At 35.0% G+C, this 23,479-nt stretch overlaps 1 protein-coding gene and 1 long non-coding RNA gene across 2 annotated transcripts; both read right to left on the bottom strand.

Annotated features, from left to right (window-relative positions):
- Window positions 1-3,737: 3,737 nt before the first annotated feature.
- On the bottom strand, window positions 3,738-7,512 carry LOC121995074. Its single transcript, XM_042548911.1, has 4 exons — window positions 7,272-7,512; window positions 6,274-6,858; window positions 5,827-6,223; window positions 3,738-3,762 (listed from the first exon to the last, which is right to left on the bottom strand). Exons 1-4 carry the CDS (start codon window positions 7,510-7,512, stop codon window positions 3,738-3,740), a joined length of 1,248 nt encoding a protein of 415 aa, XP_042404845.1.
- Window positions 7,513-22,827: 15,315 nt separating this feature from the next.
- LOC121994215 lies at window positions 22,828-23,232 on the bottom strand. Its single transcript, XR_006115641.1, has 2 exons — window positions 23,134-23,232; window positions 22,828-22,952 (listed from the first exon to the last, which is right to left on the bottom strand). It is a non-coding gene; the product is annotated as an uncharacterized LOC121994215 (long non-coding RNA).
- Window positions 23,233-23,479: the final 247 nt, after the last annotated feature.

Below are 23,479 nucleotides of genomic sequence, written 5' to 3'. Positions count from 1 at the left end.
CTAAGGGAAAACTTGGGCAATAACTTTCGTATAGGATCCTAATCAGTGATGATCACGTTTGGTGCACCTTTAGGCATGACTTCTATGAACTTCTTAAGCAACCAGACTCAATTTTCTCATCACTTAGAAACTCGCAACCAAAAACAATTATCTGATGATGATAATGATGATTAACTTCTACAAATGGTGCAAAAATCAACTCATATTTGTTAGTGTTATATGTCATATCAAATACAACTTCATTACCAAATACACTATATGCCCTCCTTAATACATGATCCACCCAAGAACACCTATCAAATTTGTTATCTGAATCAGTATCATAATCAAAGAAAAAACCTGAATTCTTCTCTTTCTCATAGGCAAATAACTCAATCAGTGTTTCAGCATCGATACCCTTTTATTCATCCCTTAGCTCTTTCTCAAAGTTTCTGATATCTCTTTCTGTACAACCTACATACTCATGGTCTTAATACTCTATATCCAATAATCGTATTGGCTAGCAGGTTGGCACATTAGCCTCTGAAAACTGCTGAGGCAATGCTTTCTTTGCTGTCGAAACACTATGATGTGAGCATAGTAAATGCACCTTTGTAGGAGACGAGAATGGATGATTATAACTTTCAATGAAGTTAGTGAGAACCCAAGTAGGTTTAGTTTGCTTCTTCACTAATTAAATCTTTGACTTACATCCAGTTCTAACTTCACCACATGCTCTTGTTTTTTTTTTAATTTTATCACCTTGTGTCTGCATATTTTGTTGAACAAATTCTTTAAAGCATACAAATTTTTTGCAGGTTGCTTCATTAGTTTTCTTATTTTTCCTGCTATTGCTTATTCTTGCGCTAAATCCAGCTTCTCATGTATATTGATTATAGAACGAAAATGCCTCCTCCAGTGATGCAAATTTCATCCCAGTTCTTGGTTTTCGATCATCATCAACCTAGGGAACGTATAGCTGATTGTCATAGAGATTCTTCCATTAATATAGATTGTTTGATTTAGAAAATCGAGCAACAGTACAGGTGGGAGCACAAACAATATATTAGTTATTGGATAGCTATAAATCGAGCAACAATTTTTTTGCTTGATTCTTGAAGTTCACTACAATTAGAATCTTATCTAAAAATTAAATATGCCTGTAAATTTCTTTGTCAGGCACGAAAGGATGCATTCTACATAGGTCAATGTAAATTACAAAATGATTATGATGATGATAATAATAACGATACAAAATCCAAAATAAAATATTACTTTGTAATACTAGGTACGTTGGTGCCATTGTTTAAAAACCAGCACCAACGTTGTGTTAGTCTTTTAAAACCACCACCATATTGTTGCTGATTTTCTTTCAACACCAGCACCACATTGGTGTCGGTCTTTCAAAACCAGCACAACATTGGTGTTCGTCTTTCAAAATCAACACCCCGTTGCCAGTACTAAGTTGGTGCTAGTTTTGAAAGATCAGCACTATTAAGATCAGCACCAATGCTGTTGATCTTTCAAAACCAGCACCAACTTGGTGACCACGTTGCTAACACCAAGTTGGTGCTGACAACGTGGTGCTGGTTTTAAAAAAACCAACACCAAGTTGGTGCTGGTTTTGAAAGAAAATCAGCATTAAGTTGGTGCTGGTTTTGAAAGAAAATCAGCACCAATGTGGTGCTGGTTTTGAAAGACCAACACCACGTTGGTGCTGGTTTTGAAAGAAAACCACCAATGTGGTGTTGGTTTTGAAAGACCAACACCTCGTTGGTGCTGGTTTTGAAAGAAAATCATATGAACGTTTGTGCTAGAACCCTAAAATCCAACAATTGGAGTTCATAAGATCGATATAGAATATGGATTCTGAAACACGAGTAGAAAAAAAAGAGGGAAATGACCCGTATAGTTGTGAGCAAAAATCCTAATTCACTTGGTGCAAACTGAGAGTTGAACAAGATGACATGTATCTAAAGTTAGAAGCAGAGGAAGAGAGGAGCGGATGAACAACGAAGAGGACTTAGGGCTTTCATTTTAGGGAAGAGAGGGAAGCGAAGGAAGAGAAAGAGCAAAATTAAGCCCGCACGAAGGAAGAGAGAGATTAAAAAATTCAAGTTTATGTCGCGTTACCAACCCACGTATGTTGTCGCCCATATAAGGGTGTGCAGGATATATATATATATATATATATATATGGCAAATAAGTTAGGGTCCCCAAAGTTGGGGTCGAAGTCAAGAAAGCTGGTTGATGTGGAGGTTAAAATCAAGGAGGAGTCAACACTCGGAGCTACAATGGTCACATGGCTCAGCTAAATTGTCCAGCCATCGAACCTTTTGTCTGGTCAGATCCCGAGTCCCCTGGCTCGATGGAATCCCGAGTCGTCTTAGTTCAATTTAGAAACGAGTCCTCTCGGCCTAACTGAATATACTAGACGTACGGCTCGACCAGACTCCTTGTCCGAGTGGATGTCGAGTCCTTAAAGAGACTAAGTCCTCAAGATGGTCAACATTCCTTAATCGACAAGACCTCGTCCGAGAATAAGGTCCGACTGGATATTAGAGGAGACTCGGTCGACCTACCATCCAAGCGTATTAATGGTTCCAACAACCTAATATTCCTTTTTGGTATTTTATGTAACTGATGTCAGAGAATCAAGGGAATATACCTTGTGCAATCTGTACGGCAGAAGGTTCTACCTTGCAAAGCACAGAAATGGTAGATTTATTTTAGGAAAGTTGTTAGAATATCAGAATAATCGATCTTCAATCATGCACAGAGGAAAACTAGCACTATATAAAGGGCTCCTAAAGGTGCAAGTACGCAAGCTAGGCTCTGAGAATTCACTATTCATCTCCCTGTTCATCATCTTTTTCTCTGCCCTCTTGAGCGTCGATCACTAGCATTTTCATCCTCCTTCGTTCTTCTTTGACACGCAGGCTCAATCACAGCATCAAGTTCCTCTTGCTCGAAGTCTTCTCATGGTCAACCTCGACGCCACCTAGCCAACATGCCATATTCCTCGATTTCAGACGGGATCATATATACAAACCAAGCAAACAAAGAGTACAAACCAAGCAAGCAAAAGAGCCAATATTTACATCAGAAGTTTACATATGAAAAGACATAGGGAATTACAAGAAAATTTACAACAGAACTAGTATTTAGTGAACTGGGGACTGAGGACTTGCAGGGAACTTGTGCTGCTTATACTTGCTGCAACTTGCTTGAAGAAGAGGAGGTGAGGTATTTTTATAGGAGAAAGCAGGGCTGCTTGGGGAGCAAGGAAAGAGAGGTTGCTTGGAGAGGAAGTAAAGGTGTGATGTTGCTAGCTGACTGAGAGAAAAGAAAAGGTGCTGAAAAGAAAGGCTTGGGGAGAGACAGGTGGTAGTATAAAACGTCATGGATGACATATTAGGATGTGTGGATGTACTGTAGAGAATTGGTGGAGGTACTGTACAGGCATAGTGGAGGTAAGAGGTTGAGTTAAGTCAAGATTCCATCATGTTATCCAAATTATTTTCACCTGTGAAATCTAGAGAAGGAGCTTGAGAATTACTAGCTTGAACTGGATTCAGGTTTCGGTGTAGAGTCGCTTTGTACGCTTTGGCTGAGAGGGTTGAACTGGATAGTTGATTGTTGCAGAATCTTTCAGTTTTCCAATGATAATGTTGGATAAAGGGCTTGACCAGCTAAGTTCTAATTTTCTAAATATTCATGAAAAGCAAGTTCACATGTTTGAGCTGCTAGTTTACAGCTATTCTTGAGAGGACATTGACAATCTGTGAACAATAGATGGATAATCAGATACTATTGGGGATACAATAAGTGTGGTGAAGAAAAGGGCATAGTCTTTCGTTAACAGAAATGCTCTATCTAGTGTGAGTAAAAAATTTAGGCCTAGAATTAAGTGAATGTTTGTGTATAATAAAGGTTTAACTCATAGTTTGGAAAGTGGTAAAGGTGTACTATATTTCCCACAATTATCATAAAATCTTATATGAGTATTGGTAACAAATTTTGTATATGATAAGTGTTGCCCGTCAAATTGATGACTCACTAATGGTTGGGCTATAGTTTTGATAAGGGAGGTAGGTATGATAGAAAGAAGAGTACTCAATTATCATATCTATCTCCCTAATCAAAACTGCAGCCCAACCATGAGTGAGTACTCAATTTAACGGACAACACTTATCATGTACTTAATTTGTTGCAACATTATCAGTGGAACATGATAGAATCTTGACTCAATAACTCAACCTCCACAATACCTCCACCAAACCTCTACAGTACCTCCGACAAGCCTCTATAGTATCTCCACCAACCATCTACAGTACACCCACTCAACCTTATATGTCATCCGTGACGTTTTATACTACCACCTGTCTCTCCCCAAGCCTTTCTTTCCAGCCCCTTTTCTTTTCTCTCGACTAGCTAGCAACGACACACCTTTACTTCTTCTCCAAACAACCTCTATTTCCTTGCTCCCCAAGAAGCCCTGCTTTCTCCTATAAAAAGACCTCACCTCCTCCTCTTCAAGCAAGTCGCAGCAAGTATAAGTAGCACAAGCCCCCCGCAAGTCCTCACTAAATACTAGTTCTATTTGTAAGTTTTCTTGTAATTCCCTGTCTTTCCCTATGCCTTTTCTTATGTAAACTTCTATGTAAATATTAGCTCTTTTGTTTGCTTGGTTTGTACTCTTTTATTTGCTTGGTTTGTATCTCGCTTTATGGAATGCAAGAAACTTCTATAATAAACATAGTTTGATGATAAGCTAAATTTCTTACCTTAGGTCAAGAGAGCTTTGTCCTGTTTTTCTTCTCTAATCTTAATATAAGTCTTCCTTAGTCCTTATCTCAGTAACCATAGGTGAACAATAACTATATTAGGAATAGCCTAAGGATTAACCAAATAAGATCTGTGCAGACTAAGGAGGACAGTTCGTCTAAACTCCATATAGTCGGGCCAATGATTAACGATGAACTCCTATACAGGTGAGGATCATTGGAAGATACAGTAAGAGCATCCACAATGCTCTAATGTTATAACACCCACCACCTCATCAAAAAACATGGGGCTCACTGCCACATACTCGTTATAACAACATCCTTCTTTCACCCACATCCCTTTTAACGTTAATACTCATTATTCATGGACCCCACCGTCCACTCACTCATCTTAAAATTATATCATATTAAATAAATATATTTTAAATATGTTTTAAAATATTTAAATTATTATTATTATTTTTAATAATAATCTTACGTTTAAAAATATAATTTTATTATTTTTCAAAAATAATATTAATTTTTTTAATATATTTATTAAATAAAATAGATGTTTGTGAAAAAACGAAATTACAATGTTAGGAAAACGAAATTATAAAGTTGGGAAAACGAAATTACAACTGAACACCTAAAATTATAAAGTTGGGAAAACGAAATTACAACTGAGCGGCTAAAATTACAAAGTTGAGAAAACAAAATTTATTATAAATTACCATATAATTATGAAATTGAAATGCAACAATAACTTAAATAAATCATACTATTATGTCATTAAAAATAATATATGAAATATTAATTCACGGATTGTTATTGTATTGCCCCCATATATGCTCAACTAAGCCGACGCGAAGTTGGTGATGAACTTGAGTGTCACATAGCTCAGAATTTGTTCGAAGATAATCCTGAAATTCTCGGTTTGAGCCATGGATAGGTTGTGCGGGTTCGTCACCTTCTTCGTTGTACTAATTTATCACGTGCCCTCCCTCATCCTTAACAATCATATTATGCAAAATAATACATGCTAACATGATTTGTTTTAACTTATCCCTATACCAATACCGAGCTGGACCTCTGACAATCGTCCATCGAAATTGGAGCACCCCAAATGCACGTTCAACATCTTTTCTTGCAGACTCTTGTCTTTCCTTAAACAACTTCCTCTTGGGATCCTCCCGGCAAGGAAAAGCCTTAACAAAAGTAGCCCACTCGGGATATATTCCATCTGTTAGATAATAGCCCTTCGTATATGCAGTGTCGTTCACCGTGAAATTAATCTCCGGCATATTTCCTTGCAAGACGTTGTTGAATATGGGAGATTCATATAACACGTTAATATCGTTACGTGAACCGGCGACCCCAAAAAATGCATGCCATATCCACAAGTCATGAGACGCGACTGCTTCAAGTACGATTGTTGGTGACCCATGTCTCCTTGTAAATTGACCTTTCCAAGCAACTGACAATTTTTCCATTTCCAGTGCATACAATCAAGGCTACCTAACATACCAGGAAAGCCATGTCTCTCATCATGCATTTGAAGAAGACGTTGAACATCATCAGCATTTGGCCTTCTCAAGTACCTATCACCAAATATTTCAACAATGTATTCGCAGAACTTGAAAAGGCACCTGATGGCAGTTGATTCACTCATACGTAGGTACTCGTCAAGATGGTCGGCGGGGACTCCGTAAGCCAGTTGACGAATCGTAGAGGTGCATTTTTGTAGTGGTGACAATCCTTTTCTTCGTACAGTATCGTTCTTTTGTTGAAAAAATGCTGAATGATTCTCTAATGCATTCACTATGTGGAGGAATAACTCTTTTCGCATTCGAAATCGTCTTCGAAATATTTCATCGTGATACACCGGGGTTATAGAGAAATAATCATTGACGAGTCTCTCATGCCCGGCTTCACGATTTCTTTGGACGAACCTTCTTCTGCGCGTGTCCCTCCTCTGATATGCTTCCATAAGTTGTTGGTGTTGTTGAAGAACCAATAACATCAGTTCTTCACCCGGATCATAAGCTTGCTCATCGATTTCAACATGGACTTCGTCTTCGCTTGTCGAGCTGGAACTTGAGCTAGAGTTGCCTGTAGAATGACACATTTTTGGAGGAACCACGTTTTAGTATATGTGTTTGAGAAATGGTATGATGGTCTATATATATTGTTTTTCTCATGCAACGGCTAGTTTGCAATGACTAGTATGCAACGTCGCGTTGCAACAGCTAATTTGCAACGGTAAGTTTGTAAGACCTAGTTTGCAATGGCTAGTTTGCAACGGCTAGATGTAACAGCTAGTTTCCAACGGCTAGTTGTAACAGCTAGTTTCCAACGACTTGTTTATAACGACTATTTTACAAAATTATAATAATTAAAAATCACATTAATCGAAATGAGAAATACAATAATTAAAAATTACAATCACTCTAAAATATAATAATACTAGAAAATGAACGTTAAGTAAACAATTTAGATATTCCATCTCGACCTAATATCCTTGCATAGGCATTCATGTATGATAAGTTGCTCCTTTGTCATCTGCGAAGTGTCTTTGTTCAATATTTCGTACTCCTTCAACTTCAAGCAACGATTCTTAGCTTCAGATTTGGACAATGCAGCTTTTGCCTTAATCTCCTCTACTTCGAGTTGTTTTTGTTTCAAATCGACTTCGGACTTCTTCACACTTGTGTACTCAGTGAACTTTGTGATAATATTATTGTAGTTTACTGTCAGATCCTCCATGGTCGATTTTATTTTGTCTTTTCCCTTTCTTTTTGCTGCCTTTTGCCCCATTGGACGAGTATCTTCATAATCCAGGTCTATACTCACATCTTGGTTGGAGGAGGTGTTGCTTGCTCCCGACTCTAAGGTCCTCGTCTTCTTTGTGGCCACAAAGTGATCAGCGGACTATGGAGTAAACATTGGACGGTCTTTGACAATTCTCCACACATGTTCGAGATTAAATGCAACACCATTATTTTCGGATAGATATTTTTCGTACGCAAACCTCAATATATCTTCATCACTGTGACCACTTCGATATGAACTATAAATACTATTGTAATTTGTGTTGAATCGATATACCTTCTTTTGGATTGTATTGTGCCAATATGACCGTATAACATTTGCACTTCTGGTGTTTGAACCTAGGGGAAGATTCTCATTGTAGTAGCTTGCAACCCGTCCCCAAAAAGAATCCACCTTTTGATCATTGCCGATTATTGGATCATCACTGATAGTGACAAAACTTCTCGCTAAGACCTCATCTTCAACCTTTGTCCAACTTGAACGCTTTCTTGTACCCTCGGCATTTGAAACCGCCTTTTCTAAATTGACCACCTCAATTAGGGATTCACGGTCGGAAAGTTGAGTCTCCGGGACAAAAGTCGGAGTTGCAGGTTCATTCGACATCGAAGGAATGAAAGACATACCAGTTGTGTATGGGATACCATATCCATGAACAACCGACGACGTGAAATACGGATGGCTCATGTTTTGCCAATATTTGGCTGGAAGCGATTGATATGGACCTCGAGGGGCATAATTCAGATGATTCATAGAATTTCCAAAACCTTGGAAATTTTGAAGATTTTGTGGAGAAAACGACATATTGGGAAATGGATGTGGGTATTGATAATTTGGTGGAATTTGTGAATTTTGGGAAGATGAATATTCTTGTGAATTGTTTGTAGAATTCAAAAAATTTGTAAAAAATATCCTATTATTTTCATCCATTTCGGATAGAAAATAAGATGGTAGGAACTTGAAAAAAATAGATGGGGAGAGAATTTAGAGAGTAGAATTGAAAGAGTAGTGAGTTGGAATGAAAATACGTGTGCATATTGATGGTTATTTATAGATGAAATTTCGAACTAGCCGTTAAAAAATAACCGTTAAATAACTAGCCGTTATTTAATTTTTAATTTAAAATTTTACATTTAAAAATAACTAGCTGTTATTTAAATAACTAGCCGTTATTTAAAAAAAATAAAAATAAGCCGTTATTAAAAAAAAAGTTTACACATGGGGTGGGCCCGCATGGAACGCTTGAACGCGTTCAAAAGCTTGAACGCGTTCAAGCGCTTTAATGCCGCGTTGGCAATTGCAACGCAATGTTAAATGAACAGTCGCGTTATAACGCAGCATTAACGCCGCATTGCAGTTGCTCTAAGTATTAGGATAGATAAACAGTGCACTCTTTTGACCTAGTCTAAAACCAACTCAACTAATCTAAAATCAACTCAATTGCCACTAGTCTATATATATATATATATATATATATATATATATATATATATAACTTCCTTTTGTTTTGCAACACCTTGTCTTAGCATAGAAAAGATGTTGTAGCCTCGCAAAATAAACCTATAGCGGCAAAATAAAAAATTAAACAGATAGCAGAGAGGATGAAAGTATTTCCGAACCCAGAACCGATGGGACAAGGACGCAGGGGCAGCACGTTCCGGCAGCACCACCTGATCCGCGGCGTCCAAGAAATTAGGGTCCTCCCCGCACGCCGCCTCGGAGCAGAGTCGGAGCGCCAGAGCTAGCTGGAGCTGGCCCAGCTCTTGGCCGACGACAAGGACAGACCAGCGGCAGCGCCGTCCTGCCCCCGCCCCTCTCCGCCTGTCAACGGACTGAAGCCTTCGGAGTCGACGTTCGACGAAGAGATCATAGCGGGGAGGCAGTAGTCCCCCGAGAGGGAGCTCTCCCCGTAGCCGCTCCCGCTGGACTGCCGCTGCAGCTGTGGCAGCGCCGTCACAGCCGACGAATTGCTCGGCAAGTCAAAGCGTAGGCGACCCTTGTCGGAGGGAGGAGTATCGAACACGGGCGGCGGAGCGTCGTCAGGGTCCTGGCTGAGGAGGGAGTAGCTGGAACGCCTCCCGGCCATTTTCATTGCCTAAAGGAGAAAATCAACGTAGAACAAATTAAAGGAGACAAAGCTGGCCGGCTCAAGGCAGGCCTATGCCTAGGCCTCTATTATATTGGGGTCCACTATATATATATATATATATATATATATATATATATATATATATATATATATATATATATAACGTAGAACAAATTAAAGGAGACAAAGCAGGCCGGCTCAAGGCAGGCCTATGCCTAGGGCCCTATTATATTGGGGCCCACTATATATATATACAGAAATCTTCTGCTGCGGTGCCTTATCTACGATTTTGCTGCGGTACTTGCCACGTCAGCGAGAAAACACAAAAAAAATCAACATCTGATTTATATCTGCACATGCGAAGAAGAAGACAAAGAACAACACAGACCGATCCTCTCGCGCTAACCCTAGCCGCGAGCCACCTCCTCTCTGCCAGCCACTCTTCCTCTCCGCGAACCCTAGTAGAGTGCGGCGCGGCTCAACCGCCTCTAGCCGCACTCTCCCTCTCTGCCGCAAGCGTGTCCTCTCTGAGAAGGCCATCTCCTTCCTCTCTTACCTTCCTCTCTGAAAGCCACCTCCTTCCTGGTCGCCGAGCCGTCTCCATTTGCAAGCTCTCCTCTCCACGAACCCTAGCGAAGCGGCGCCGGCGCCTCCCTCTCCTCGAACCTTAGCAGAATCGCCTATCACATTCCTGTGTAACTCTCCGCACACTTACCTCTTTTAAATGTTTATGTTTAATTGAGAAAGCTTCTTCATGTTTAAAGTTTCTATTATTATTTGTGACAAAGATGTTTACGCCTATCCAAATGGGTACAATCTTGATACTATGTTTCATCCGTTGTTTCAATGTATGTTCTTAGTGATTATCATTTTATTTAGTTTCGACTTCATCCGTTGCTCGCTCGGTGGTTCCATTTCTCCGGCACCATTGCTATTTCCATCCGATCCATAAGGTGGTTGCTCTTTCACTAACCATTTCACCCATGTTTTGGGGTTCTTTGGAGATTATCCATATGTCTGCTGAGTTAATGGTAATAGGATTTCTTAGTAGGGAACAATCAAAGAGGTGCTTTGCTTAAAACTTAATTTCGACAATCGAATCAACTTCCTGAACATCACATCAGCCAAACGTTTTAATCGCAAAGGAACACTTAATTGAACGTCACCGACGCAACAGTGAAAACAATGATCACAAACGGGGTCTGGCAACACGACGGGGAAACGGTGACCTGAGCAGCACAACACCTCATGCCAACGATGACGCCCCTCAGACTGGACGATATGAGCCGATCACCCCTTACTTTATCTCATTGACCCGAACACCTTGTCATATCACGTTCATGGTTTGTTGTCAGAATTTGCTTTATCTCACATCAGTACTTCATTTCTCCTTATTGAAAAGAACTCTAAAAGGACTGGATGACATTTCAAGTGATATAATCTAACAATCCAACAAGAGCTACTGGAAGAATCACCACCAAGGCCATGCTAGTAAAAAACATCTACAAAGGCAAGCCCTATCTAGTATGCACAACAGGATAGTACTTGTATTTTATTTACTATTTACAAAATTGTGTTTAAATAGAATATCGATTGTTATTCAAAGAGGGGAGTTTCGCCTGTCAATTATCAGCAGGCGCCGTCACGAAGCAGCTTGCAAAGATCGACAACCCAATTTTCGTGAGGCAAGTTGGTACATTGACCTCTGAAAATTGAGTTGTCAATGCTTTTTTGGCTGCCGAAACACTACGATGTGAGCGTAGCAAATGCACCTTTGATGGAGTTGAGAGCGGATGATTATGAGCTTCTATAAAGTTACAGATAACCCAATCCGGTCCCATCTGATTCTTGACAAATACAATATTTGCCTTACAACCCGTTCTAACTGTGCCACGTGCTCTTTCCCTTATTTGTTGATCAGGGTTTGGATGTTTATTGTGTCGCATTAGATCTATATGCCCTTCTTTAAAGCATACAATTTGTTTCCATGTCACTTCATTTGTCATTTTGTTTTTCCTGCTCGTGCTATTCCTTGAACTAAATCCAGCTTCTCGTGCATATTGGTTATAGAACGAATATGCATCCTCTAGAGATGAGAATTCTATTCCAATTTTTGGTTTTCGATCATCTGCAACTTGGGGAATGAATTCCTGATCAACAACTCTATTTTCTTCCATTTCTGGGCGCCCTCGCAATTTTTTTTGACAATAGATAAATAAATAAAAACTGTTTTAATTAACAGAATAAAATAAAAGTGATTCTGATATAGATACAACAATAAACCATAGACATGATATAAATAAAAATTGTTCCAATTAATAGAATAAAATAAAAGTGATTCTGATATATATGCATCAAATCCTAAGAGAACATCATCTAAGTTAAACATGAAATTGACTGTACTTATGCAAATTCTTTTTCTGTTTTACATGTCTTTTTACATCTATTGTTTACTTGATTTTTTTACATTTGCTTGATATTTATATTGTTTTCCATATTTGCATCATACTGTTTGATTTCTAATTAAATTGTTCCTTTTGCAGTTAAAATGAGCTTAATTTCCCAAAGCGTGCTTCTGAATGAAAGGAAGGGCAATAAACTTGATAGAGAGGTAGCTGATGCGGTTGTGGATGATGAAGTTCAGGAAGTTGATTTGATTGAGGAAATTAAGTTTTAAGCAAAGCACTCTTTGATTGTTCCCTACTAAGAAATCCTATTACCATTAACTCAGCAGACATATCAGATAATCTCCAAAGAACCCTAAAACAAGGGTGAAATGGTTAGTGAAAGAGCAATTCACCTTATGCGGATCGGAAAGCCAAACAGCGCAGGCACGGAGGAAATGGAACCACCCAGGCGAGCAACAGATGAGATCGCAAAACCCTAAATAAAATGAGCAAATAATCACTAAGAACATACATTGAAACACGCCAGATGAAACATAGTATCAAGATTGTACCCATTTGGATAGGCATTAAACATCTTTGTCACAAATAAATAATAGAAACTTTAAACATGAAGAAGCTTTCTCAATTAAACATAAACATTTAAAGAGGTAAGTGTGCGGAGAGTTACATAGGAATGTGATAGGCGATTCTGCTAAGGTTCGAGGAGAGGGAGGCGCCGGCGCCGCTTCTGCTAAGGTTCGCGGAGAGGGAGAGCTTGCAGCTGGAGACGGCTCGATGACCAGGAAGGAGGTGGCTCGCGAAGAGGAAGGTGGCGGAGAGGAAGGAGATGGCCTTTCTCTCGGAGACGGCTTGCAGTAGGTTTCGAAGAGGGAGAGAGTGCGGCTAGAGACGGTTGAGCGGCGCCGCACTCTACTAGGGTTCGCGACGAGGAGAGGAGACGGCTCGCGGAGAGGAGCTGGACCGCGGAAGTAGGGGGTTCTCTTCGCGCGGTTAGGGTTCGCGACGAGGAGAGGAGACGGCTCGCAGAGAGGAGCTGGACCGTGGCAGGTTTCGAAGAGGGAGAGAAATCGGCTTCCTCTTCGCACGGCAGAACGGCAGGAGAGGAGAAGGAGGGGGGAGAAGTCGGGGGTTCTCTTCGCGCGGCTAGGGTTCGCGACGAGGAAAGGAGAGAAGTCGGAGTTTGGTGAACGCTGCGGAGGAGAGCAGCGTTGATTTTTTTTTGTGTTTTCTCGCTGACGTGGCAAGTACCGCAGCAAAAGCCTGATCGGTCCATAGACCGATCAGGCTTCGAAGCCAATGTGAGAGCTGGTTGATCGGTCTGGGGACCGATCAGCCTAGGGCCTGATCGGTCCACAGACCGATCAGGAGACTCCCAGACCGATCAGGTTGGAGCCTGATCGGTCTGTGTTCGGTCTGTGTTGTTCTTTGTCTTCTTCTTCGCAGGTGCAGATATAAATCAGATGCTGATTTTTTTTTGTGTTTTCTCGCTGACGTGGTAAGTACCGCAGCAAAACCGCAGATAAGGCACCGCAGCAGAAGATTTTTGTATATATATATATATTAATTTAAAAAAATATATAAAGTTGTATTTTAAATATTTAAAATTATGATTAAAATAAAATTAGTCGAGATTTATTTTCATTGGTAATTTTAATTTTTATTAGTCAAATTATATTTAATCAGTAATTTAAAATTTTTTAATTTAATCAATAATTTTTAATTTTTAATAGATTAAAGTCTAGATCATTTTTATTGTTTTACTCTTGTTAAATTTAATTGATAATTTTAATTTTTTACAATTAAAATTAGATTTGGTTAATAATTTTTTTTACTTTTTTATTAAAATTTAATTAGTAATTTTTTACTTTTTACTAGTAAAAATTTAAATTACTAATCAAAATTAAGTTTTGTTAATAAATTAAAAATATTTATGAGTATTTTTTTGTAAATTTTATTTTATTTTTCTATCTACTCCTTCCTTATCATTTTTTAAAAATTTTATTTTTCTTTCAATTTTTAATAATTCACCATTGATGTTTATTAGTTAATTATTTTTGGTTAAATAAATTTTCTTAATAATTTATCAAAATTAAAATTGATAAAAAGATAATTTGGTTTATAAAACTCCCTCAAATACAAGATTTCAAGAAAAAGTCTATTTTAAGTAACGACTATATCTAGTACTTGAACTTATTTCTCTAGGTTACATACAATAATTTTATTGTTGTGTCAAGACTTTATTTCCTCATCGTTAAAATTGATTGATATTTTTTTAAATAGCAATTAAAATGCATATTAATAATATTATAATAATTTATTACTCGTTTCCAAATTAGTTAATATAAATATTTTTTATTTTTTAAATTTACTAATAAAGAAGTGAAGTTTAACACAAGATAAAATTATTGATATGTGGCATAGTCTGTCACTACTTCCAATTGTATAAATTATTATTGACAATATATGAAATTGTTCTTTTAAATTTTACTAATAAAATTAAATGTCACCCCCCGAATATGATTGAGTTGGCTAATGCACAATGGGCAATGGGTTGAATCTCGGTAAAGTCGAGAAAAATGCTCTTCCCACAGTAGGCCCCGCTGAAGGCATAGGCCAATAAGGCCTATGCCTAGGGCCTCAATATAATTGGGGCCCATTAATATTAGATTTTTTAAAAATATATTTAATAATTACAATTTAATTTTAATTAAAAGTGGGTGTTTCTTTTCAAACTGCTTCGGCGCTTCGATTTCTGTGCAGGCGTGCACAGTAATATTTAATGTACCGCCGCCGCATCTATTTTTTTGCTGTGCACATTACAATGCCGCTTCGATTTCCATGCAGTATGCACTGTACAACCTGCAGCCACCTATTCAAATTTTAAACTTCAATTAATTATCTAAACTTTTCAGCCTGCACTCTGCAGCCACCTAATTAATTATCTAAACTTTTCAGCCTGCAGCCACCTAACTTCGGCCGTCTCATATAATTCTATAATCTATATAAAACCACTGGTCTACTACAGAACATTTTTAAAACTCGTACTCTCAAGTCTCATCCTGCTCATATTTTCATCCTTTAAATTTCATCCTCTGTAATCTGTATTTTTTGTCTCTTATCATCTCGACGGTGATTTGATACTGATTCCTGAATACAACAAAACACCCTTCGCATTCCTTAATCGTCAGGTAATATTTTTTTAATTTTTTCTTCATTCTTGAAATGTTTTTTATTGTTCTGTATGAATAATAAATTATTGATGTCTTGATGAAATAGATCCAAATATGAAATATGGTTGGAAAAATAGATTATTAGCAATTGTATGAAAATTTTTCTTCTCTCGCAAACAAATTATTATTTTATGCACTTATCTCATTTATTATATATTTGTTAAGTATAATTTATTATAAAATATAAACTTCTTAAATTAACCGATTCAAATCAAATTTAATATTTTTTATTTTTTATTATATTTGTGCAGATATTAAAACTACACGGCGTAAATCAGATTTTATTGTTCATTTAATTCTAAGTAATTTTATTTTGATAAAATAATAGAGATTTATATTTTCTTTTCTAATATTATTTTAATATAAATATGTCTATGAAAAAATATGATTCTGGATATATGAAACGTATGAAAAAAAAGGAAAATAGAAGAATTTATTCAATCTCAAAAAGGCGCACTCAATAGATTTATTATTAATAATCAAAATCAAAACTCAGAAAATAATATAATTGAAAATTTAAATGAAAAACTAATTGAATTTTTACCGGAAGATAATACTTTAGGACAAAAAGAAATCTATCAAGAACTTTCTAATGATCACACAACAAATTCATCAAATATTAATATTAATATTAATGAAGAAAATAATTATAATTTAGAAGAAGAAAAAGATGACTTAATAAATCATGAAAATAATTTTTTTAATAATATTGATGAAACTATTATTCAAAATATATATGATCCAGCACAATGGAAAAATATAAATACAAATTTAATAGATTTATTAGTTGAAAAGCGTCCAATTAGAGAAATTAATATTTCTTTTCCAAATGATGAAAATTCTAGACATTTTTCTATGATTCATTACATTCGAAAATTACCCAATGGAGAAAAACATGATAGAAAATGGTTAATATATTCAAAAGAATTAGATAAAGTATTTTATTTTTGTTGTAAATTATTTAGTCAAAAATCAATTACAATTCAATTAGCAAACGAAGGGTGTTGTGATTGGAAAAATCTTAGTGTCAAGCTTAAAAGTCATGAAACAAGCAGTGAACATATTATAAATATGAATATTTGGTTTGATATTGAAATGAGATTGCTTAAAAATAAAACCATTGATCAAAATTTACAAGAAAAAATAAATAAGGAAAAAGAACATTAGAAAAATGTATTAATAAGAATTATTGCTATAGTTAAAAATCTTGCAAAAAATAATTTGGCATTCCATGGCACAAATGAGAAAATTTATCAAGATAATAATGGAAATTTTTTAGGTTTAATTGAAATGATAGCAGAATTTGATCCTATAATACAAGAACACCTTAAACGTATTCAAAATGGTAAAATTCATAATCATTATCTTGGTCATAATATACAAAATGAGTTAATAAATATATTAGGAAAAGAAGTAAATAATATTATAATTAAAAAATTAAAAGAAGCAAAATACTTTTCAGTTATACTTGATTGTACTCCTCATGTAAGTCATCAAGAACAAATGTCTCTTATATTAAGATGTGTAGATATTTCAACAAGTCCAATCAAAATAGAAAGAATATTTTATAGATTTTTTAAAAGTAGATGATACATCGGAAAAGGTCTTTTTGATACGCTTATTAATATAATAAAGAAAATTAAACTGGATGTGAATGACATAAGAGGACAAGGATATGATAATGGAGCTAATATGAAAGGTAAACAACAAGGTGTACAAAAGAGATTGTTAGATATAAATTATAGGGCTTTTTATACACCATGTGGTTGTCATAGTCTTAATTTAGTACTATGTGATATGGCTAATTCTTGTCCTAGTGCTATAACATTTTTTGGTGTGATATAACGTATTTACTCATTATTTTCTTCTTCTACAAAAAGATGGAAAATTTTACAAGACCATGTTTCTAATTTAACTTTTAAACCATTATCACAAACACGTTGGGAAAATCATCTTGAAAGCGTTAAATCAATAAAATATCAAGCTCCACAGATAAAAGAAGCTTTATATAAACTTGCAGAAACTAGTGATGATCCTAAAACAAAAAGTGAAGCAAATTCTTTAGCAACATATGAGTTTGAAAATTTTGAATTTCTATTAGGTATGGTTATTTGGTATGATATATTATTTGCAGTTAACACTGTTAGTAAATTTTTACAATATAAAGATATGAACATTGCTATTGCATTAGATCAGTTAAAAGGTCTTGTTTCTTTTTTTAATGATTATAGAGAAAATGGATTTATATCTGCTATGATTTATGCTAAAGAGATTGCAAATGAAATGAATATAGAACCAAAATTTCGTGAAAAACGTGTAATTAGAAGAAATAAACGATTTGATGAGAATAAAATTAATGAAGTGAAGCTTTCACCTGAAGAATCTTTTAAAATTAATTACTTTTATTATATTATTGACTATGTCATTTCTTCACTTCAAAGTAGATTTGAACAATTTAAAATATATGAAGATAATTTTAATTTTTTATATGATGTAGAAAAGTTAAAATTATTTGATGATGAGTTTTTAAAAATAAAATGTTTAAATCTTCAAAACTTTTTAAAACATGACATGTTATCTGATATTGATGGTTTAGATTTATTTTTAGAATTAAAAGTTTTAAGAGAAATAATAAATCCAGAATTAAAAACTGCACTTGAGGTATTGAACCTTATAAAAAAATTAAATTCTTTTCCAAATGTATGGATAGCTTATAGAATATTATTAACTATACCTGTTAGTGTAACTTCGGCAGAAAGAAGTTTTTCAAAATTAAAATTAATAAAGTCTTATTTACGTTCAACAATGTCTCAAGAAAGATTAAATAATCTAGTAATTTTATCAATTGAAAAAAAAATATTATCAAAACTCAAATATAAAGATTTAATTACTAATTTTGCATCTCAAAAAGTTAGAAAACTAAATTTTACAAAAAAAAATTATTTTAAATTAATAGTTTATTTTAAATTAATAGTTTATTTTTTCTAAAAAAAAAATTTAAACCCACCATTGTCGGTCCCAAGTCCGAATGAAAAAGGGTGAGGGAAATTTTTTTTTAAAAAAAATATTAAAGGACTAAATATTTTTTTTGGCCTAGGGCCTCATAGAACCTTGAGACGGCCCTGTCCCACAGTAGTAGTCAACCACAGCTTCCTAATTTATCTCCTCATAGATGATCGTAAGATTGAAAGATTGACCGTGTTAAGCAGCTAGGCTAGCAACTTCTACTTTTTACTATAACTAATAAAATTAAACATCTTTAATCATATTTATTTTAAAAAAAATATTAAAACCTTATTTTTTTCTGCCTAGGGCCTCAAAAAGGGTTGAGACGGTCCTACGACAAAGCATCGAAAAATCAGGTTGGTCGCCAGCGTCGAAGGGAGGAGTTTCATTCAGATTATCTGGGTTATTCATTCCAGAGATTTTATAATCTCCCAAATTCAACTAACAACCAAATCTAATTAACTATAAATTAAATCAAATTACTTAAAATTAATTTAGATTATTTAGTTCAGTAGCAATTAGTCTAAATTTTTTCAATTTTAAATTTTCAATCTTCTTCGTAGATTTATAAATAAATAAGTTTTTTAAAAAAAATTACACATTCCAATGAGTATAATAAAAAAATTATAAAATATACATTAATTTCATATTCAAGTTTCGGATGGATTATCCAGATGAAGTTAAATTTAAAATTAAACCATTAATCTAATTAATATTTTGAATTATTTCATTCTACCCATCCAAATTTCATTTAACTAAATTAAATAATCTTAATATTTTTTGGATCGGACAAATTAATAAATTGATCCGAATATAAAGATGAGGGAATAGACATGAGATAGACACATGAGATAGACGACCGAAGCTGAGTTTAGTAAAATATATGGTTACTATTTTTTTCTTGTTTTTTATTTCCAAAAATTGCAATAGCATTGATGCCGAAAGGAGCCTAAAGTAATTTTAATTTTTTTAATATATTTAAATTCAATATTTTAGATTTTAAATATATTTTTAAAAAATTATTTCTGTTGCTTTCCTTAAATTTTGGTTATATAATGGTATATTTAAGTTGATGTTAAAAAATAATTTTAATTAATAATAATTTGATCATGTCCTTTGTTTTTTTTCTCAAAGTTTTATGTAATTTTTAGATGTCTATTTTTTACTGTTCTTTCAAATTAATAAATTAAAATCATTTTTGAAATTTTTACCTGAATTAACGGATTCATTAGTTATCTCCAAATGTAAGTTGATATCAAAGCGGGATTGATTTTATGGAGTCGATTGTTATCTCCTTCAGTATTGATAACACTTCTGATGATAATATGATCGGTAATTTGAGGATGAATTTTTATACTAGAACAAAAGAATAATTTTAATATTTTTATTCAGTTTGATATTTAAAATATTTTTAAGAATTTTTATTTTTAAAATTTCGAATCCGTTTAAAATATTTTAAAATTTTAATACGTTTAGATGTTAATATTTATTTTCTTTCTTTCTTTGTCTTAAAAGTTAAAGTTTATATAAATAATTATTTGATTGATGTATGAGTAATTTTAATTAATAATAATTTGGTCCTTATATTTTTTCTTTTTCCTAAAGTTTGATGTAGTTTTTGAAAATCTATTTTTCATATTCTTTTAAATCAAAAAAATTTGAAAATTGTTTATAATATTCCTGTGAATCAACGGATTCGATTATTCCTCCCTTAATTAATATATATACACATTAAACTGTCCTTTTTTAAAATAAAAATAAAATATATTGAAAACAATCTTTTTAAAATATCAAAATTAAATCCGCTAATTGCTCTGTCATCCGGAAGAAGCAAGCTGGTGCCAGTTGCCTCCCAGTCCCACAGGACACTGCTGCTCCACAGAGCAGCAGCAGAAGCAAAGTGTAAAAGCACAGTGGAGGTGATCGAGAAAAAGGAAGGGGCAAGTGAAGCGTCGAATCACTCACTGATCAGCACTGAACAGACAACACAACGGTTGCGATGAGCACCACCTCAACAGAGTTGGTGGATCTTCCCAGAACCCCCAGTGGGGGATACAGTAGAGAGAGGTCTCCTCCCGCACGACAGTCTCAACCAATGAGCTCCCCACAGCTTTCCCTCCCTCGAGCATCACTATTGATGAGTGGGCCGAGGAGGGAGCGTAGCTAGGTCCCATGGAGGAGTGTTACCTGCTTCCTTGGTCCGCTCTGCCATGGGATGCATAGATTAAAGTAGACCCTACCCTGGGTCAGATCTGGCCCGGACCCGGGCGGGGTCTGGTCCGAATTCGGTCCGGACTTGTAACTGGGTCAACAGGCCGGTTATTCGTTGATCCGGTTCGCCGGTTCGAACCGAAACCGGTCCGGCAAGTTGTCGGGCCGGTTCCGGTTCAATTGTTGTAAAATCGGCGAACCGCTGGTTAACCGGCGGTTCAGCCCGCCGGTTCCGTCGTAATTTTTTTTTTTTTTTTTGTAACGGCTTGAACTGCTAGTTAACCGGAGGTTCATAGCCGTTGGGGGATTTTTTTGGATATTTTTTTCAACAGTTAAGATCATTTGACCGTTTTTTGATCAATGACTATGATTTAGTGTCCGTTACTATCAAAACTTTATAAATAGAGAGCTCATTTTATCATTTTCATACACATCTTCTCTATTCTTACTCTTAATCTCAATTTCGTATTCTCTACATGCTTTCGTTTCCAATTTTCAATTACAATGGAAGAAGGCCGCGGAGGTGCATCATCTTGAGCTCGGAAGGGAAAACAAATAATGAATCCGCGGGAGGAGGACCCCAACATTCAATCCACCGATGATGAGATCGAGCATCTTTCGAATCCGACACTCGAAACACAAGGAAGTACTGATGCAATTACTTCTAAGGTTCGGGAACTTCCTCCTCTAAAATATTCTATTTTCACTAAATATTTTGAAAATGTCACTCTTCCGTCGGGAGAAATATGTGCAAAATATAAGCACTGCAATACTTCCTACAAATTCCAAGCCGGCGGTGGCTATGGGTCGTTGAAACAACATGTAGAAACGAAGCACCCTACGGAATATGGATTCGATCATTCTCAAACACAATTATCAAAATTTTCTTCAACTAGCGGTAGTACCGATTCTGGTTTATTTTTATATTCGGATAATAAATTAAGAGAATCATTAGCTAAAATTGTTTCCGTAGAACATCTTTCCACTACTAGAAAACTAGGCTTTTGAGACACAACAAAATATGTCTTAAATTATAAATTTAGTGTCTCAAAATGTTTTTGAGACGATGATGAGACGGTAATGTAGTCGTCCCTAATACAAGCGTCTCAAAAAAAAAATTGAGACAGTTGTACTGTCTCAAATGCTATTTAAGACGGTGATGAGACAGTTATTCAATTGTCTCAAAAGTATTTAAGACAGTTATTATTTTGTCTCAAATGTTATGTCTTATCATGTGAAAAAACTAAAGACACTAAATCGAGATAGTAATGTGCTGTCTCAAATAGAAGTGAAGACAGTAAATTACTGTCCCTAATATTTTAACTTGTTAGATGCAACAATTATGACAAAAATTAATAATCTTTAAAGAACATTTATTGTACAAATTAATCTAGATTAAATTTATTAAATTACCATTTCAAAACAAAAGAAAAAACTCTCTTTTTATAAATTAAAAATGATATCCACAATATAAAATTCTATAATCATTAATTAAAATACATCCAATATTCATCCAATAATAGAAATATCTACATATCTATCACTAATTTGATAATAAAAAAATAATTATTCCCATGAAAGTTACACAAAAGAAAGTCTAAAGAACAACTCCTCGTGATCTAGAGATAACTTCTATAATCCTTCTTCATCAGAATCCTGAACATAAAAAAAAAACTCTTATTAGAGGTAAAGATGATTTATAATATATACTGTTAAAAAAAATCAATAAATAGAACATTTCAATAAGAAATCTCATCATCTAACACATAATCCTCTTTATTGCAACTATATATATACAACATAAAACCCCAAGTTAAACAAACCTCTCCATTTCGTAATAAGAAATGATCGTTTATGTGTTTGTCAATATCTTTATGCCTTTAAAGTTGTTGCACCTGTAAAATAAATTTATCTATAGCTTAAAAATATGTACACTACTACATCACCAAAATTGTTAATAAAACTAAAAAAATCTTATGGAAACAACTACCAATGTACCTGTTGGTTATCCATTCCTTGTTCATGTGAAATAATATTATCTGCAACCTAAATAAAAAATAATGTACGTATCACAAAACTATCAAAATTTATTATAAAAGTTAATTATTTAAATAAAGTAAAGATACGTTTTGATTTCTAAATCTAGTAGTTCGTTCAAGATAGTACCCATATAGTTAACCCGGACCCACCTTTGGAATGTCATATGCTCACTGAGATTTGCCTGATACTGATTGAAATCCTGGATGCGATCACGGTGAGACTTGTTTGATGTCTTCACCAGCTTTTTCACATTAATCCTCTCCCTCTATTCAATATATCACCTTTCTGCTGGAGTCAAGTGATCATCGACTGATGGGGCTTGTCCTTCAGACCCAACCTTCTCGGCTTCAGTGAGGACTTCAGTTGGATCAGTTGATAATCCAGAACTCCCACCTGTATGACACCATAAGCAATCTTAAAAAATTGTTACATCCCTTCTCAAATAAAGTGGATTTTAATAAGCATAAAAAAACAAGAACATCTTATAAAAGGTCAAGGTAGGACAGAATAATCTTGAAATTGCTTGGTATGATTATAAAATATTTTCTAGAGAAAAAAATTAGTAAGAATCAACCTTCTGTAAGTTCCTGATTTTCAGTCTTGGAATCTATTTCATAGTTATGCTTCTTCTTCTTTTTCACGCCACCTCCCTTCACATCCAATGCTTTTCCTTTCGGTTTAAGCTTCCCACCAACATGAAACATAACTCAAATACAGTAGAGCGAAGAAAAAATGCAATATGTGAAATAGCCTACATAGCTAATAGGGGTGAGTATGTCACATATCTAGTAACCACTAATAGAGCCAGTCAAACAGTCTCATGACCCTAGAGGTACCTCCTAGAGAACATGCAGTCATATAGCCGAAACTAACAATAAATTACAGTATCAGTCATAAGTTACAGTATCAGTCATATTTGG

The sequence above is a fragment of the Zingiber officinale genome, chromosome 6A (genome assembly GCF_018446385.1).
Source record: "Zingiber officinale cultivar Zhangliang chromosome 6A, Zo_v1.1, whole genome shotgun sequence".
Taxonomy (NCBI): Eukaryota; Viridiplantae; Streptophyta; class Magnoliopsida; order Zingiberales; family Zingiberaceae; genus Zingiber; species Zingiber officinale.
The sequence above is the reverse complement of the archived record's forward strand: the minus strand, read 5'-3'. Positions and strand labels throughout refer to the sequence as shown.

Excerpts from the sequence above, each read along its gene's own strand:
- LOC121995074 (XM_042548911.1), bottom strand. The coding sequence starts at position 7,512 with ATGGAGGATCTGACAGTAAACTACAATAATATTATCACAAAGTTCACT. Across the intron at positions 6,224-6,273 it reads TGAGAGACATGGCTTTCCTG|TTGCTTGGAAAGGTCAATTT; the intron begins GTATGTTAGGTA and ends AAAAATTGTCAG. Across the intron at positions 3,763-5,826 it reads ATTGTCAGAGGTCCAGCTCG|ATTGTCAATGTCCTCTCAAG; the intron begins GTATTGGTATAG and ends TATTGTTCACAG.